The sequence below is a fragment of the Blastomyces dermatitidis genome (genome assembly GCF_000003525.1).
Source record: "Blastomyces dermatitidis ER-3 genomic scaffold supercont1.4, whole genome shotgun sequence".
Lineage (NCBI taxonomy): Eukaryota > Fungi > Ascomycota > Eurotiomycetes > Onygenales > Ajellomycetaceae > Blastomyces > Blastomyces dermatitidis.
Genome location: NW_025544777.1, coordinates 768974 through 786155, shown reverse-complemented (window position 1 = coordinate 786155; position 17182 = coordinate 768974). Strand labels below are relative to the sequence as shown.

At 29.9% G+C, this 17182-nt stretch overlaps 2 protein-coding genes across 2 annotated transcripts; one reads left to right on the top strand and one right to left on the bottom strand.

Annotated features, from left to right (window-relative positions):
• Positions 1 to 233: 233 nt before the first annotated feature.
• Positions 234 to 503, bottom strand: BDCG_16820 (uncharacterized protein; the record flags this gene model as incomplete). Its single annotated transcript, XM_045426016.1, has 2 exons — positions 234 to 417; positions 487 to 503. The coding sequence occupies 2 exons, from the start codon at positions 501 to 503 to the stop codon at positions 234 to 236; spliced, it is 201 nt and encodes a 66-aa protein (XP_045280687.1).
• Positions 504 to 625: 122 nt separating this feature from the next.
• BDCG_03931 (uncharacterized protein) lies at positions 626 to 1130 on the top strand (the record flags this gene model as incomplete). The annotated part of the gene is made up of 1 exon (XM_045419598.1): positions 626 to 1130. The coding sequence occupies exon 1, from the start codon at positions 645 to 647 to the stop codon at positions 1128 to 1130; it is 486 nt and encodes a 161-aa protein (XP_045275862.1). The 5' UTR covers positions 626 to 644.
• Positions 1131 to 17182: the final 16052 nt, after the last annotated feature.

Below are 17182 nucleotides of genomic sequence, written 5' to 3'. Positions count from 1 at the left end.
GCTGCAGCCTGTCAAAAAAGTAAAAAGAAGGAATTCCAGGATCTACTCATCAATAATTACATCTTCACCAAACTCATTCTTCACTGTTGAAGTCTCTGACACTGATATCTTTATCTGCTGAGAAGTTAGTGCTGCAGTGCTGCAGGAGAACATGAGAAATGCATAAAATGTCAACTCATCAACTTGCAAAGCATCTCAGTCATCTGCTTCAGTTGAAGTGAGATTCTCTTCAATCAGTAATTGATCTCTGTGACACTTTCAACAGTGATGCTGGCTGACCTCTTCTTGAGATCAGCCATCCTGAGGTGTTTTTTCATCTCAGAGACCCATGCTTTCACCTCCTTTTGCAGATGAGCAAGGGGGATCTCCTCAGCCTTGACAGAATCTGCTAACACTTGAAGCTCTGAGATTCTCATCCTGTACTGCTTGGGCATCTAGACTCCTTGTCAGAACTGACATGATGCCTTTCTGTGAGATAATACTTACAGAGAGGCAGGAGTCATTGTTGCAGACACAACAGAAACAATGAGAGTGAGAGAAGAGACAGATGCACAAAATTCTCTTCTCCTTCAGCTGCTTGACACAGTGCAGACAAGTAGCAGTGCCAGCCAGAGGCTGCACCAGAGCCTCCCCACAGAGAGAAGATGAAGGAACCGCGGGACCCTGCAGACCCAACCCAGCAGCATCCTGAGCAGGGCTCAGGCGTGCCGCGGGGAGGGGAACTACAGATTGGGCTCCTCAGAGCCACTGTCCCCGGAACCAAGCTCTCCCTGGGTTCCTCTCCAAATGACCACACGGGGTCATACACCACTGTATTGGCCGGGGGGGGGGGCAGCGTTGCAACGCGGCGGGGGGGGCGGGGGATGGACCGGGACACAGAACGAACCAACCGGCAGAAGGGGATGACACCCCACTGCAAGGGACGGCGACTACCGGCGCGGCCGCAAAAGAAGCAGGAGAAGGAGAGGGGTTGGCAATGGGAACGGGTCTTCCCGCGGCTCATTGACACTGCCCCCTCCGCCTCCAACCTGGTTTTTTTTGGGGGCCACGGAGGCCCGCCGCCGCACCACGAAGACGTTTACCCACTAGAAAAACATCAGAATAAGCCCTCTACTGTCCTCCAAGGATGATACTCCCATGCACTCACTATTGCAGATGGGGGGGGGGGGGGAGAAAAAAGTGTCATGGGGGAGGGGGATCTTTTCGAAAAAATCCTGTCACTACTGTTAGCTTTGCCCCTAAAACACACCACTTTTGCAGGAAATTCCATACATAGGACGGAATATGTTGAGAGATCTGCAAGTCACTTGTTAACTACGTTTTTCCACATTCCAAATCAATATATAAGGAACCCACTTACCATGTGTTTGATTTGGACAAAGGTGGGAAAAGAAAGATCTACACAGTCAGCAGAAAAACTCACCTTTGTGTCATGCGCAGCACATGCACTGTCAATCAGTTGGCAACCATTGCTATACAACAAAGATAATTCCTAATCCAGTAATCTTGAGGGCATAGGGACTATGCCCTTAAAGAGGAGGGCATTGTCATGCTCCCGGCCGCACCAAGGCCCCATTGCGGTTCCACACAGCTCATCGCTTCCATGCGAATGATTCCATCCCATTCAAACCGGTTTTCAACCACTCTATGACATCATTCAGATATATCATAGAAAGATCTGATTGATGGATATGAGAACCCCGCTTCTATATGAGGTCAGCAGATTACTCTTCCTTGGCAATGAGGCGCCGCTGAGGTATCACTCCAGTTATCCTCACTTGTGGAATGAGAGGAGGGTATCCACCCATTGTCTATATAGAATAGCTAGATGCTGGCTCCCCATCAAAGAAGCCAGCGATTCATTTTGCTTCTACAGGAATATACACAAGAGTTACTGTGTGCCTCATACAATCTTCTTAGTATACTAAGTACCATATCTGTGATATCCTTGCAATAACTCTGTAGCCTACGAGCTCACTATTCAAGCAAGATAGTCAAGCCCACCCATACAGCTTCCCAAACAACTACCCTTATGTGTCGCCGCCGACTAGCCACCGCTTCGGTTCCGCCACGTTACAATAGAATAGCTAGATGCTGGCTTCTTATCAAAGAAGTCAGTGATTCATCTTTTTCTTCTACTGAAATATACACAAGAGTTACTGTATGTCTCATACAATCTTCTTAGTATACTAAGTATCATATCTGTGATATTCTCACAATAACTCTGTAGTCTACAAGCTTACTATTCAAGTAAGATAGTCAAGCTCACTCATACAGCTTCTTAAAACAACTACCTCTACATGACACTGCTGACTAGCTACCGCTTCGGTTCCGCCACGTTACACTATAACACTGAGAGTCAACACTCTGAGAATCTCTATGAGAATTCTTGAAGAGAGTATCTATAATCTGAAGAATTTACAGATTTTAAGAAGTACTGCAGAAGACCTGATATAAGAAGAAATAGAGTATAAGTCTTTATAAGATCTTCTATTCAGATTGTCTGAACTGCAACTGAAGAATGAATATACTCAGTATATTCAGAAACTGCTTACAGCAGAGATCAATTCTACAGAAATAAAGAATTAAAGAGACTTAAATAATCTCTTACAAAGAGAGAGCTGAATTTATATATCTGTAAATAAGTTTCTATATATAGAACTTATTAAAAAATATCATGACTCTTCTCTAGCAGATCATTTTACAGATACTAGAACTCATGAGTTACTTATAAGAAAATACTTCTAACTGAAGATATAAGAACTTATGAAGAAGATAGTGAATTCTTATACTATTTATCAGAATTCACAGATAGTGCAGTTCAGATTATATGAAGAACTTACTTCTCTACTCATCTCACAGAAACCTTGAGAATAGCTAGAAATGAATACTCTTATAAGTCTCTGTGAAAGCAAGAACATATATAATGTCTACTTTGACAGTGTGCTGATGATAGTGAATCACTTTATCAAGATAACACACTTTATACTCATTTATAAGAACTTAAAGTTAAAGAATTTAACTTATATCTTTATCTGCAATGTAATTCAGTTATATAAATTATCTATAAATATTATCTCAGACAGAGAATTAATCTTTATAGAAGAGTTCTAATCTAATCTAATAACTATACTGAAGATTTTATAAGATTTAAGTATGACTTTTTATTAACAGATAAATAATTAGATAGAATATCTGATGAGTATATTAAAACAGTATCTGCAGTGCTTTATCAATTATAATCAGAATAACTGAGTGCATTGATTATCACTTACAGAGTTTGTATACAATAACTCAAAATATATTAGTACAGATAAAACTCTCTTTAAGATACTTACTAAGACTTATCTACAGATGATCTTGATAAATCTGTGAGAGTATACTATAGAGTATAATAATATCTGTGAACAGACTGAGAGAATTCAGAAGATTCAGAAGAAAGTCTGTAAATTCTTAAGAAAGACTTAAGAGTATCAGAAGAGATACTATGACTTTAAATATATTATAAAGAGTTTTAAGAAAGATAATAGAGTCTGACTGAGTCTAGAAAATATTATTATATAGAGATCTAGTAAGAAGCTGAATCTCTTATAAACAGAGTCTTATAAGATTATGAAGAAAGTTAGCTTATAGTTCTATAGATTGAAACTGTTATCTGAGTTATAGATATATAATATTTTTCATATCTCTTTACTCTATAAATATAAGAAATTCTTAGAAGAGAATTCTGTAACTCATCACTCTGTTTATAAAGTACTAGAGAGTGAAAGAGAATATTAGATTAAAGAAATTATTAACTTAGAGAAGTAAGATTATAAGCTCTGATTCAAGATTTAGTGATAAGAGTATTCTGATAAGATAAATAAGTTCACTTAAGAATTATCTAAGTAGATAAAATATCTGTAGAAGCTGAGATATAACTTTTATACTGTAAATTCTGATAAGTCAGAATAATATAATCTTTGCTAAGAATCTGATTATAATAAAGATATTAATACTATCATTTATAAGTTCTAGTCTATAAGATAATAAGTTTCTACTGAGATGAACAGTCTGTGATGTATATAAGAAAAGAAGAAATCATACTCTTATTAAAGTTAAAAAATAAGAGAATAAAAACAGAACTGTAAACATAATTTAGAGATTAATAAAGAAAAAATAAAGAAAATTCAAATTCACATTCTTAATACTTATAATACTCAATCTTCTCATAACTATTAATTTCTCTCTTTAAAGAAGTAGAGAGTATCATATCTGTGATACAGATAATTATTGCATTTAACATGAAGATTATCAGAAATGCACAGACTTCAGAGAAGCTGAATATCAGAGTATACACAGTTATAGCAGAATCTTGAGAGCTGACTGTCTATGTATATAATCAGATATTTCTTACAAAGCTGTATCTATCCTCTCAGTTATGCTGAAGTATTCAGTCTGAAAATAATTAAAATGTAGAGAGAAGACTCATCTGTTCAGATTAACTTCTATTATGAATTTATAATATTTATATTATCTTAATTATCTGAATTTTACAGATATCTGAGAACTTATCTCTTATTGATAATGAGATTACAGAAATGCGCTGCAGCATGAGAATCATTGATAGAAAATCTAAATATATTTATATATATCTGATCAGAGATTGTGTGAGCAGAAGAAGAATAATTATAGACTCACAGAACTGTAGAAGACACTGATAACACTGAGAGCTTTATAAGAACTATTAGCTAGAGTCTATAAGAAATTACTTATAAGAAGACTTACAGTAAAGAGAGAGACTATACTGCTTAAAGTTAGAGACTGATCTGAAAGAGATATAAGATTGACTACTGATCTGAAGATCAGATATAGTAACAGAGCTGAGAAGAGTGAAGACACTGTTATAAGTAATAATATCTCTACTTCATCAGTCAGTAAAAAGTAATCAGAGAAGTTATGAGAATACTCATAAGAAGCTCAGCAGCAGTCAGACATTATTTATAAAAATATTAAAATTGAAAAATTTTTATTCTTCAGAAGTTCTTGAATTAATATATAAATATTGTCAGAAACACTCTCTCTCTGTCATCTAAGTGAAAACACTTTGAAAATAAATGAAGATACTCATAGTTTATAAGAATGAGAGCTGTCACAGAAAAAGAAAAAAAAGAATAAGATTTTACAGATAAATCTGAGATATTTATACTACTCTAGAGAGATTTACTTACACTGTAAATGATTCTGTGAAACAGTCAGATCACTCTAGTAAATAAAAGTGATTATAAATTGCAGATCTGAATCATTCTATATAACTATAAAAAGTGATTATAGACTGTGAATATCTTGATTCTACAATTCTACAGAGTTAGTAAAAGAATGAAAAATTTCTCACAATTCTACAGTGTTAAAGAATAATGATTTATAAAAATAAGTAAAAAATTAACTTATAAATACTTCTCTTTAATAAGAGTGATCTCACAGAGAGTGATTTATCTATGAGATAAATTTATATAATAATTACATAAGAATCTTATAGAAATAATTGAGAGTTAACTGAAATTCTTCTATATAAAAGATGTGAGATAAATCTATATAATAGTCAGAGAAGAATCTATAGATTATAAAGAATCTTATGAAATAAGAAACTAGATAATAGACTCTTTTCTCTTCATAGTAACAAGGAATTTTTCCTCACTAAGATTTTTTATAGATATAAAGAGTTTTTAGTGAGTATCACTACAGTGCTGAGCTAATTCTATGAAGTCACTCAGTGAAAGACTTCACAGATAAAGTCTTAGAGAGAGAGAGATATATAAGAAATCTCACTTCTTATAGATTCTTTATCTCTATTTCTATCTCTTATATAATTAATAAAGCTAGCAGCTCTTGACTACATATAACTATATAGACTGAAGTTCATGAATACTATTCATAACTCAGCTTAAATGCTATTATATATTTAATCTCTACATTTTATCTTTCTACTGTGAATACTTCTAGTAGTTAATAGTACATATCATGCAGAGCCCCGGTGGCCGAATGATTAATGCGGCTACTCAGTAGTGCCTTGGCGTGGGAAACCAAGGTGTGTGAGTTCGAAACCCGCAGAGGATACATTAAATCCGGAACTCAAGCATCTCAGGTTTCTAATAAATACAGAGGTGTACAAATTACTTCAATAAAATCACTCTATGTTTCTGAGCTGGGAAGTTATTATCGCATGTATTTAATTGTCACTTCTTTGTATTTTCTATGTTCTTGTTATCTTAATATGATCTCAACACCTGTATTTCCTTCTGTATAATCAACACTTAACCTGTATTTAACATCATGTAAGAACTCATTATAAGCTTCACTTGTATATGAGTATAATGAAAGAATAATAATAATAATAATAATAATAAAGTACATATCATGCCAAGCTGCAAATATCTGAATAATCATCTGTAAGTACTTATTCTTACAGCTTCAGTGAGTGCTTGAAGAAGTTTATTAATTTAAGCTACTATATATCATAGCTCATCTAATATAGATTTAAGAGAAGTTGAGATATCAGTAACAGTTCTAATCAGAGAAGTATGTATAGTACTGTGAGCTGTTTTATCTTGATTAACTAGTATCTTCAGATTCAAGAGCTGATACTCTCAGTTCATTCAGTGAGTATCTATTATATTAAATAGCATATTTTGCTCTTATTATAAGAGAGCATCTGTTATTAAGTTCTGGCTGTCAGAACAGTAGTATATTGTAAAATGAAAGTGACTTAAGAACTCAGATCATTGCATCTATTATTTAGTAAGTTTACAGATAGTTATAAAGTATTTGAAATTCTTATAATTTATAACTATCTTAGATTTAGAGACACTTTAGAGTTCAGAGTTTCATTCTTCTAAACAGTGTATAATTGTAAGAAGTTTCTTATCATAGATCTCATAATTGTATTCAGCAGAACTCAGTTTCTTAGACATGAAAATACAGAATTATAGAATATCTTTATTATTATATTACAATATCACTTCTTTTATTATATAGTCAGAGAAATCAGCTTCAACAACTGTCTTATAATCAGAATCAAATATTATCAGTAGAGAAGTATTAATGAACATCTTCTTCATCTGTATAAATACAGCTTCAATATCTACTGATTATTAAAATACTGAGTCTTTCTTAGTGAGATCTGTAAGTGATCTTATAATATCTGAGAAGTTTCATATAAATCACTGATAGAAGTTAGCAAATCTGATAAAGCTTTATATATCTTTCACAGTATACAGAGCTTCTCATTCAAGAATGATGAAGACTTTCTCAGAATTCATTCAAATTCTCTTATCAGCTTCTATAATAAAACTCAGATACTTGATACTCTTGACTTTAAAATCACACTTGTCAATATCTATCAGTAGTCCTGCTTCTTATAGCTGTTGTAATATCTTTTACACATATTCTTGATATTCTTTTCTGAATTCATCAGTGAAGATGAGAATGTTATCTAGATAAGCAGATATAAACTTATTAAGAAAATCTCAGAGTGCTCAGTTGATATACTTCTGAAATATACTGAAGATATTAGTCAGTTCAAAGAGTGTAACTATTCATTCAAAGAGACTATAATATGTTTAAAATACTATAAGTCATTCATCTTCTTCAGTGATATGAATCTTATGAAACACAGTGATAATATCTAGTTTTATAAATCATTGAGCTTGCCTGATCTGTGCTAGAGTTTTATTGATAAGAGATAAAAGATATCAATCTTTCTTTGTCAATCTGTTCAGATCTCTGTAGTTCACATAGAATCAGAGTTCTTCATCTAGTTTCTTTGCAAAGAGAATAGAGACTGCAGTAGAAGAGTTGCTAATATGTATAAATTCTTTATTTAACAGATTATTAAGTGTCTTTCAAAGAAGAAGAAGTTCATCTTGAGACATGTTATAAAGAGAGTCTCATGATGATTTGAAGTTCTTATCATTCTTTTTCTCTAACTTGATACTGTGATTCACTTCAGAATCTTGTAAGAGAAGTATATTTATAATATTATCTTATCAGAAGATATCTAGATATTCATAATATTATTGAGAGAGTTTTATACAAGAATCTGTTATTATAACATGAGATAACTTTTCTAGAGTCTTTTTAATATTGATCAGACTGATGAAATAGATTAATATATAATTATACTGTGAGTGACTCTGTCAGTGATTTTGATTATGACTTCTTTTTCAGAGTATTTTGTACATATTGACAGAGATCTGTGTCAGGTTCATGATCTTATGAATGTCATCTTTGTGAACTCTATCATTATTAGAAAATATCAAGCTTCTGTTTCAAGTGTTTAACAAGATACCTTGTTCAGATAGTCAGATAAGTTCTAATATAAGATTGTAATTAACATTATTAACTTCATATACATAGACATCTTCATGTTGATATTCTTCTACATCTATAATCAGCTTCATTATATAACAGATACAAATGTCTTTTGAATTATCAAACTCTATGAAAAGTCAGGGTTTTGATAGAGAAATATGCTGAAGATTATAATATCTTACAACTGAAGATTTTATCATTGCATAGTAGTATAGACTGCTGTCTATCATGGCTTTCATATTATACATATTATCAATCACAGTAGATACAAGAATTGCATTTATTATTATCTTCTTTTCAAATTATTATTATCTGATCTCTTCAAGCTTCTGTTTGTAAATTTGAACAGAAGCTAATCTTTTCTCTGTTTCATCAGAGTATTCTCATAATTATTCTCTGAATCTTTCTCTAATGTAATGTGATTGACATGAATAGACACTGATTCATTCTTTGAACAAGAAGACACTGATCTTTCTCTTGAATATAAAGACACATAGGTTGATTGACAGTTAAAAGCAATGTGTTCTGATCAGTTACAGTTGATGTATACTTCATATTAATATTAATTGATAACTTCTTCAGAAGTGATCTCAGAAACTTGAAAGTCTGTTCAAATGATGAAAACTCTTGCTTATGCATAGACATTTGAATCTATTCAGTTCATAACATCTGCATCATTGTTATTCTTCAGTGCAGGTATATAAGTGACTGAAGTGTAATGTCTTCTGTCACTGTTCTGTATACTCTTGAGCTTGATAAGATAATTATTCAATGTCTGAAGCTGTGTGCAGAAGCCTTTATAAGTTGAGTCTTTATTTATACTTATAAGAGTCTGTAAGAGTTCAAAAGTTAATATCTTCTTAAGCATGTTAATCTTTATTCAATTCTCTCAAGATTGATTACCTGCTTCTAAGATCTTAATATTGAAGTCAGAGATGAATGTTGTAAGAGAAATATTTCTCTATTAAATACTCTGTAATCAATCTAATACTTTCTGTTGCATAGCAGTGTCTTGAAACAGAACATTAAGATATTTGATGATATTATCAGATATTCACAATGCTAATTCACATGCTTTCATTCATGAATAAAACTTCTGTTTCACATAATTCTTCAATCATTCATTGATATATCAATTTTAATTGATTAATGAATCAATGAAATCTTCATCTACACTCAGTTTCACAAGTATTTCCATTCTCTATGATGAGTAGAGAGTGAGATTGAAAGCATTAAAATATGTAAGAGTATCTAAGCATTCTTTTAACACTTTTGTATTTAATTCTGTAGATGTTGAAATTGTATGAGTTAATCATTGAATCTCTTTGTATTAAAGTTATTGAGTTGCATGCATATCAGCTATTTATTATTATTGTAATTTCAACATTGCTTAGAGTCACTGTGGTATCATATTTATACTCGCGTTCAAGAGTTTCATATTCTCATTAGACATGATTATATCAATTGTTGAATGTGTAATTATATAAATATCTTATACATCTTAGTGTCAGAACTCTCAGATCTTTCACTGACATTATTATAAGATCTTATTACAAAGTCAGAGTAACTGATGAGTAAGCTTCTATCTGAAAACTTAATATTTACTTAACTATGCTTTCTCTTTCTTACATGTTATTACATATTCAGATATCTCTCAATGAATAATTGTTTCTGATGAGAAGATAATATATAAATAATCATTTTCTAATAAGAAAATGATGAATATTTTTATAGTGTAAGAGACCTACACTGAATAGATCAGTATTATATTGATAGGTCTTATTTAACAAAGATAAAAACATTAAAGAAGGAAAGAAAGAGAAAGTGTGAGAATCAGTGATTGAGATGAATATTTATACATGTATGTGATGGTGTACGCGGTGGAGCTTCGGGGCGGAAGAATATACACGCGTTCATAGCAGCCGAGGATCAGTGATTGAGAACGGCCGAGAATCGGAGCATACGCGTTTGTGGCGGCCGAGGATCGGCAATCGAGAATGGCCGAGAATCGGAGCGTACGCGTTCGAGAATGAAGTGATTGGAATCTGTGGAGTGTAACAGAATAGTCTATATAATTAATCGGGCGCAGCCTGTCACAACTGAAGTCAAGAACTGACTGAATTATCTAGAGAATAATTATAAGAGATTCTACTAATCTGTTCTCAAGATCTATTTAGAGAATAAGTTAAGAGACTTTATAAGCTGAACAGAGAATATCTGAACTGTAATCATTAATATTAGAAAAAAAGATAAGAAATCTGATGAAAACTACTTACAGTGCAGCGTGCTCTATAAAATTATGATATAAATTAAGATCTGTGAAAACAGAGCTCTGAAACAAGATCTGAATAATGATATTTATAAAGAGACTGAATAAAAATATATAGAATAAACTTATTAAGTAAGACTTTAAGTTCTTAACTCTGAAGAAACTGATAACTCTTATTCATTACTTATAGATTACTGTGAGAGTCATAGATCTGTAAGAGTGAATTATTTACTAATTCTGTAAAAGTTAGAATAACAGAGAATAGATTTACTAAGGAAAAGATAATAAAATATAAAGAGATTTATATCTAACTACTAAGTAAAGAGAGAGAGCTTCATAAGCTTCTATAAATAAAGTATATAATAGAAAGACTAAGAAAAAGAATCTTTACTTTATCTATTTTAAATCAGAATATCTTTATACAAACTATTCAGACAAATTAAAATAGAAATTTAAAAAGTTATAGACAGAGTTAATAACAGTCTTCTTAAAAGTCTTAAAGCTGATATCTGAATCTGTTACTCTCTTAATAAAAATATATATTATTATTATTATTATTCTTCAATTATAGATGTATGCAGTCAGAGACTATAATATCTACCTAAGAACTTTTAGTTCTCAGAGGTTTTCCTATATCTGTAAAGTTAACTATTATACATTCATCAATTTCAGATATGCAAAATCAGAAAATTTTAGCTCAGAATACAAAAACTGTTTATAAATTACAGTGTTTTAACATCTTCTGATACTTTGAAATCATTTGACAATATCATGACAAAGGAAAAGAGAACACAGTCTTAAAGATAGACACATTAAATAGATAGATAGAAAGGAATTGAAAGAAAAGAATAAGATAAAGAGAGACTATAATAAAACAAATTATTAAAAGATAGTATATAGCTGTTTTAACAGACTATATCTGATTGATTTTCTCCTCTTCATATTCAGATATTTCTGAATTTAGTCATTTTCTTATAGCTGCTTGAGTTTCTGATAGAAAGTCTATTAAGTATTTAATTCCTGTCTCAGTTGAGAATAAGAATCTTATATTTAATTAATTTAGATTATACTTCTCTTTTAATCTGACTTTGAGACTATTGTATAATACACAGTGCATTATAATATACTCAGAATTCTCATTTATATTGCAGAATGAGCATTCTATTGAATCAAATCTATTATCAAATCTTTATATATAAGATTTGAAATAGTCATATTCTAGTTTCAGCTGTATTATAGATGAGAATATTTTCTTTTTACATTTAATTAAACAAGATTTTCACTTGGGTTTTATTTCAAATCTTGAATAATATATACTGTTCTTTTATTTCTGTCAGCTTTCATTTCACTTATCTAAACAAGATTCTTTTATTTTTCTCTTTATAAAAGATCAGAATACAATTTTTTGAATAGATCTGCTTAATTCTATACTCTTTTTTACAGCTGAATGAGCCAATTCATTGCTATAAATATTTATATAAGTAGAAACTCAGTGTAGATGAATTATCAGCTTTAATATTCTTCTCTTTTAAATTTTTAAAACAGAGTTTAAGATCAGTTTAAGATTTGTTTAATTATTATAAATCTGACTATTTCTAAGTCTTTTTTAAAGCAGCTTGACTATTAGAGAATATTCATATCTCTTTCAAACTATTTTCTCTTTTATAAGATTTTATTTCAATGAGTTTGAAAGCTTTCACTATTATAAATAGTTCAGTATCAAAGACTTCAGATTGACAGCATAAATTTCAGAAATCTGAGATAAAACTGATATTATCTTCAGTATAGACAATGTCTGTGTTTAATTTATTCAAATTCTCATTTTTGAAGTTATCTGAATAAATCAGAATAGAGTCTTATATATTGATTGTAGAAATTCTCTTCAAATACTGTTCATATTCTTTCTTCTTAAATAGTTCACTTATTTATAATTTTATAAGAGATTCAAGCTTTTCTCTTCAGAGAGATATCTTCTCATGATCAACTTTTTCAATATTTAAAGAAGAAAATTGATTTTTAATTAGTGAGCATAGTCTGTACAGTTGAGAAGACATTTTCTTTAAAGAATTATTTTCATTTCAATCAAGAAATCTATTTCAATCCAGTTCATTTTCAGAGTTAATTGATGAAAATGAAGAAGAGACTCTTTCTCTGATTATATAATTTAAGCTCATCTTTATAACTTTCAGAGCATAGTTCATACAGGCCTTTTCAAATCTAATAGTAGAAGAAGAAATTAAAGCTTCAATTTTCATTGCTTTAATAGAAGATGATTTGAATGCTCTTAGAATTCTTCTCAAAACTCTGTTTTATAGACTTTGAAAGAGTTCAGTGAAATTTTCTTGATTATTTCATCAAACTTGAACTTCATAATCAGCTACTGAGATGATACAGACTATGTATAACTGTCTTATAGTCTGAAAGAATAGATCTCTCTCTGTATTTAATAGTCTGATTATACTATTCAGTAGTCTCTCTGTCTTGATAGTTCATTATTGAATATAATATTTGAAATTCAACTTGAAGTTTAATTATACTTCTAGTTATTTAATATTCAAACTGAGATTAATCTCTTTATTCAGAAGAGTAAGACTTAGTGTTTTCTTATTAAATCTGAAGAAAAAGTGAATCAACTCAGTTTTATTCATATTAAATTAAATTAGATTGATATCTACTCAAACAAAGATTTTCTTTACTGCTTTTTCAATCACTTCTAAATTCTCTTTGATTGTTTTTAAAATGTAGACTAGATCAATATCATCTATATAACTTAATAATCTCATAATTTTCATCTCTCTATTCTTGAATAGATATGCAGTGTATATTATAAATAAAACAGATAACATTGAAGATTCTTACAGTACTTCTATTTTTATCTTAATCTTATCTTATTTCATTTTATCAAAGAATAGTTGTATACTTCTTTTAATTATAAAACAGTTAACTCATTTTATTAGAGAAAGTGACAGTTTTAATATCTTCAAAGTTTGAATCATCTTTGACTTTGAAACATGATTCAATGTATTTTTTATATCAATGAAAATTACAGTTGAGATCAGGTCTTCATACTTTGCTATTTAAATGTTATAAATAACTGAAAAAACAGTGTCAATTGCAGAACATTGTTTTCTATCTCTCATTTAGTCATTAAATAGAAGAGAATTACTAATAGAGCTTATAAAAGATAATCTAGTAGCTATTATCTTTTCTAAAATTTTTCTCAGACAGTTCAATAGAGATATTACTCTATATAACTGAGAAATTAAAGCTTTTCTATTAGACTTTATAAGAATTACTTCAGTAGCTTCTCTTCAGCATTCAGAATAATAATTATTTTTTAAGAGATAAAAAAACAGCTCAAAATATTCATTCTTCAAGTAGAAATATATATTTTAAATAATCAAGTGATTGATTGAATCAGGTTCTATAGCAGTTTTAATTGAACTTGAGAATATAGCTGACTCTAGTTCATTATATATAAGCTCAGATCATTCTCAGTTATTTTTATCAATATATTTATGAAATAATATATTCTTCTTATCTGAATGTGATAAGTTTTGAAAGAGAATTCTTATAAAAGCTTAACACTTTTTCTTAAAAGAGTTTGCTGTATATAATTTATTCTGAAACTTATATTCTAAGATTGAAAGCTTTGCTACACTTCTTGTTTTAGGCCTGGTGACGTAGTGATTAACTACGCTACCATGAAGCCTCAATTAGCAGCCTTTCCCCTCGGGGAATGAATGTCAAGAGAGAGCAGATTCAAACTCTGTAAGAGTTATCTTAATCACAGCTTTCACTGTTAAGTTATAAAATAGTATCAGAGATCTTCAGATGCACTATAGTGAATTATTATCAAGCTTAAGATATTTATTCTAAGAGTTTTCAAGTGCTAATTCTCACTGATCTTAGAATTAACAGCTCTTCAGATGCTTTAAGTTAGATCAGTACTAGAGTAATTGAGATCTAGAGTACTTACAGAATAGTGAATTATTATTAAGCTTAACTATTCAGGTCTCATTTCTCTCACTCTAGATACTCACTTTCAGAGAATGAGATTTGAAAACTATCTGATTAGAACACTCTGAGCCTAGTAAGAATCTAGATAAGACAATATCTAGACACTCTTAATAGATGATTAGTGTAAGTAAGACTGTGACAGTTAATCAGTAGGCTGAAATGCTGAGATTGACAGCTGAAAGATTAAAGACTTAACTAGAATTAAGTAGCTCTGATATTATTCTTAGTGAGAATCTCACTTATAAATAAGCTAGTTACAGAAGCTAGCTGAGCAGCAGCTCTTTAGAGAGAATGATAATCTCTAAAGCAGGTCTGAGAGAACAGAGACAGCAGTCAGTTATATAGAGTGTTAAAATATATATATAGCTTAAGATATAAACTGCAGAGATCTTATTCTATAACTCTCTTTACTTTATCTTTTTCTTTCAATTTCTTTCTATCTATCTATTTAATATGTCTATCTTTGAGACTGTGTTCTCTTTTCCTTTGTCATGATATTATCAACTAATTTCAAAGTATCAGAAGATATTAAAACACTGTAATTTGTAAACAGTTTTTATATTCTAAGCTGAAATTTTCTGATTTTATATATCTGAAATTGATGAATGTATAATAGTTAACTTTACAGATATAGAAAAAACTCTGAGAACTGTAGATATCATAGTCTCTGACTGCATACATCTATAATTGAAGAATAATAATAATAACTTCTTGTTTTAGTATAGTTAAAGACTTTAAAAACTTCTTTTTCTTATACTTCTTTAAGAAATTTGTTTCAGTAGTCTATTTTTACTCTTTTAATATCTGAAAAATATTCATTTCTGATAGCTTTGAACTCTTTATCAGATATTAAGTTGTTTTTTCAATTTCTCTTAGCAGTGACTAATTGTTTTCTTTTAGAAGTGATATTTTTATTCTACTAAGATTTGAAATACTTAGAAGACTTTTTCTTTGAAATGTTTTCTCTAATACTTGTCAGAGAAATAGATGTAATTAGCTTTACTCTATTCTCAAGTATTTCATTTGAGATATATTAACTCTGATTTTAATAGAGCTCACTCTACTTTTCAGATTTCAGTTGTTTTATACTTTCTTTAACTGCTTTTTAATTAGCTTTTTCAAAGTTATACTGATTAGAGAGAAGAGAATTTTCATTTATTTATTTTTCACTCAGTTCAATATTAAATTGAATAATCTCATAATCTGATTCTGAGATCTTATTTGAATTAATAAACTAGTTTATAAGTCTTTTTTCAATTAGATTTTATGATATGAAGATTAGATCTATAATAGATTTCTATTTCATATCTTTTCTAAAGAATGTTTGTTGATCAGACTTGTTAACTAAATTTATTGAATGTTTAAAAGTTTATTCAATCAGTTTATCTACTCTTACTGCTTTTCTGCATTCTGAATTTTATTAGAAATGATGTGCATTGAAGTCTTCTGCAATTATAGAGTTTTTTAAGAGAATTATATTCAAAAATCCTCTATTAATTATTCAGATATTGTTGTTTTCTTTTAATAACTTTTCATTATAGATATTTATAAGTTATATAGTATCAAACTCATTCTCTTTATCTATAATATCACTCACTAGAATATCAGAGTCAGATATAATATCAAATCTCAGATTAAATTAATATCTTGATCTTTTTCTCTCATAAATCACTACTCTTGATTTTATCTCAGATTTTTCATGTAGAAAGCAGTAATAGCTTGAATGAGAAATAATGTATTTTTACTCAGTATCAAAGTTTGGTTCTTGAAAAAGTACAAAATCAACTTTTTATTCAAATACAATCTGAAGATAAGAATAAATATAATTTGAGTTTCTATTCACATTGTTTTAAATGAATGTAATTTTTGAAGAATTTTTAAACTTTTTTGTTATTTTTATTATATATTCATACTAAAAAAGAGTAGAAATAGAGTAAAATCTAATCACTATCATCTGATAGTAGATTATAACTGTTTTGAAAAGCAGGAAATTCAACTGCTTACATTCTTTTCAGTTTATTAACAGAGTTATTTCTCAATTCTCTAATCATGACAGATGGTTGAAAATTCAAATTCTGCTTGTATTTAGCTGGAGAATTTGAGTTTGAGAATTTAGATAATTGAGAGTTTCTTCTTTTTAAGCTTGCAGTTACAGATTTACTGGCTTGACTGATCTCTTAGAAGGGAAAAGCTGGAATATCTCATAGCCTTATAAATAAGTAAAACTATGTAAAGAGAGAGAATATAAACAGCATTTGAAGAAGATCTCTACAATCAATATAAAAGACTCTATTCTAGTTTACTCAGATGACTCAAAAAATGAGAGTTTGAACAGATTAGATGCAGGCATTGCTTATACTGAAGATAATATTAATTTTATCTCAGATTTCTGAAATTTGAGCTGTGAATCTGAAGTCTTTGATGCTGAACTATTTGTAATAGTAAAAGCTTTCAAACTTATTAAGATAAAATCTTATAAAAGAGAAAATAACTTGAAAGAGACATGAATATTGTCTGATAGTCAAGCTACTTTGAAAAGACTTA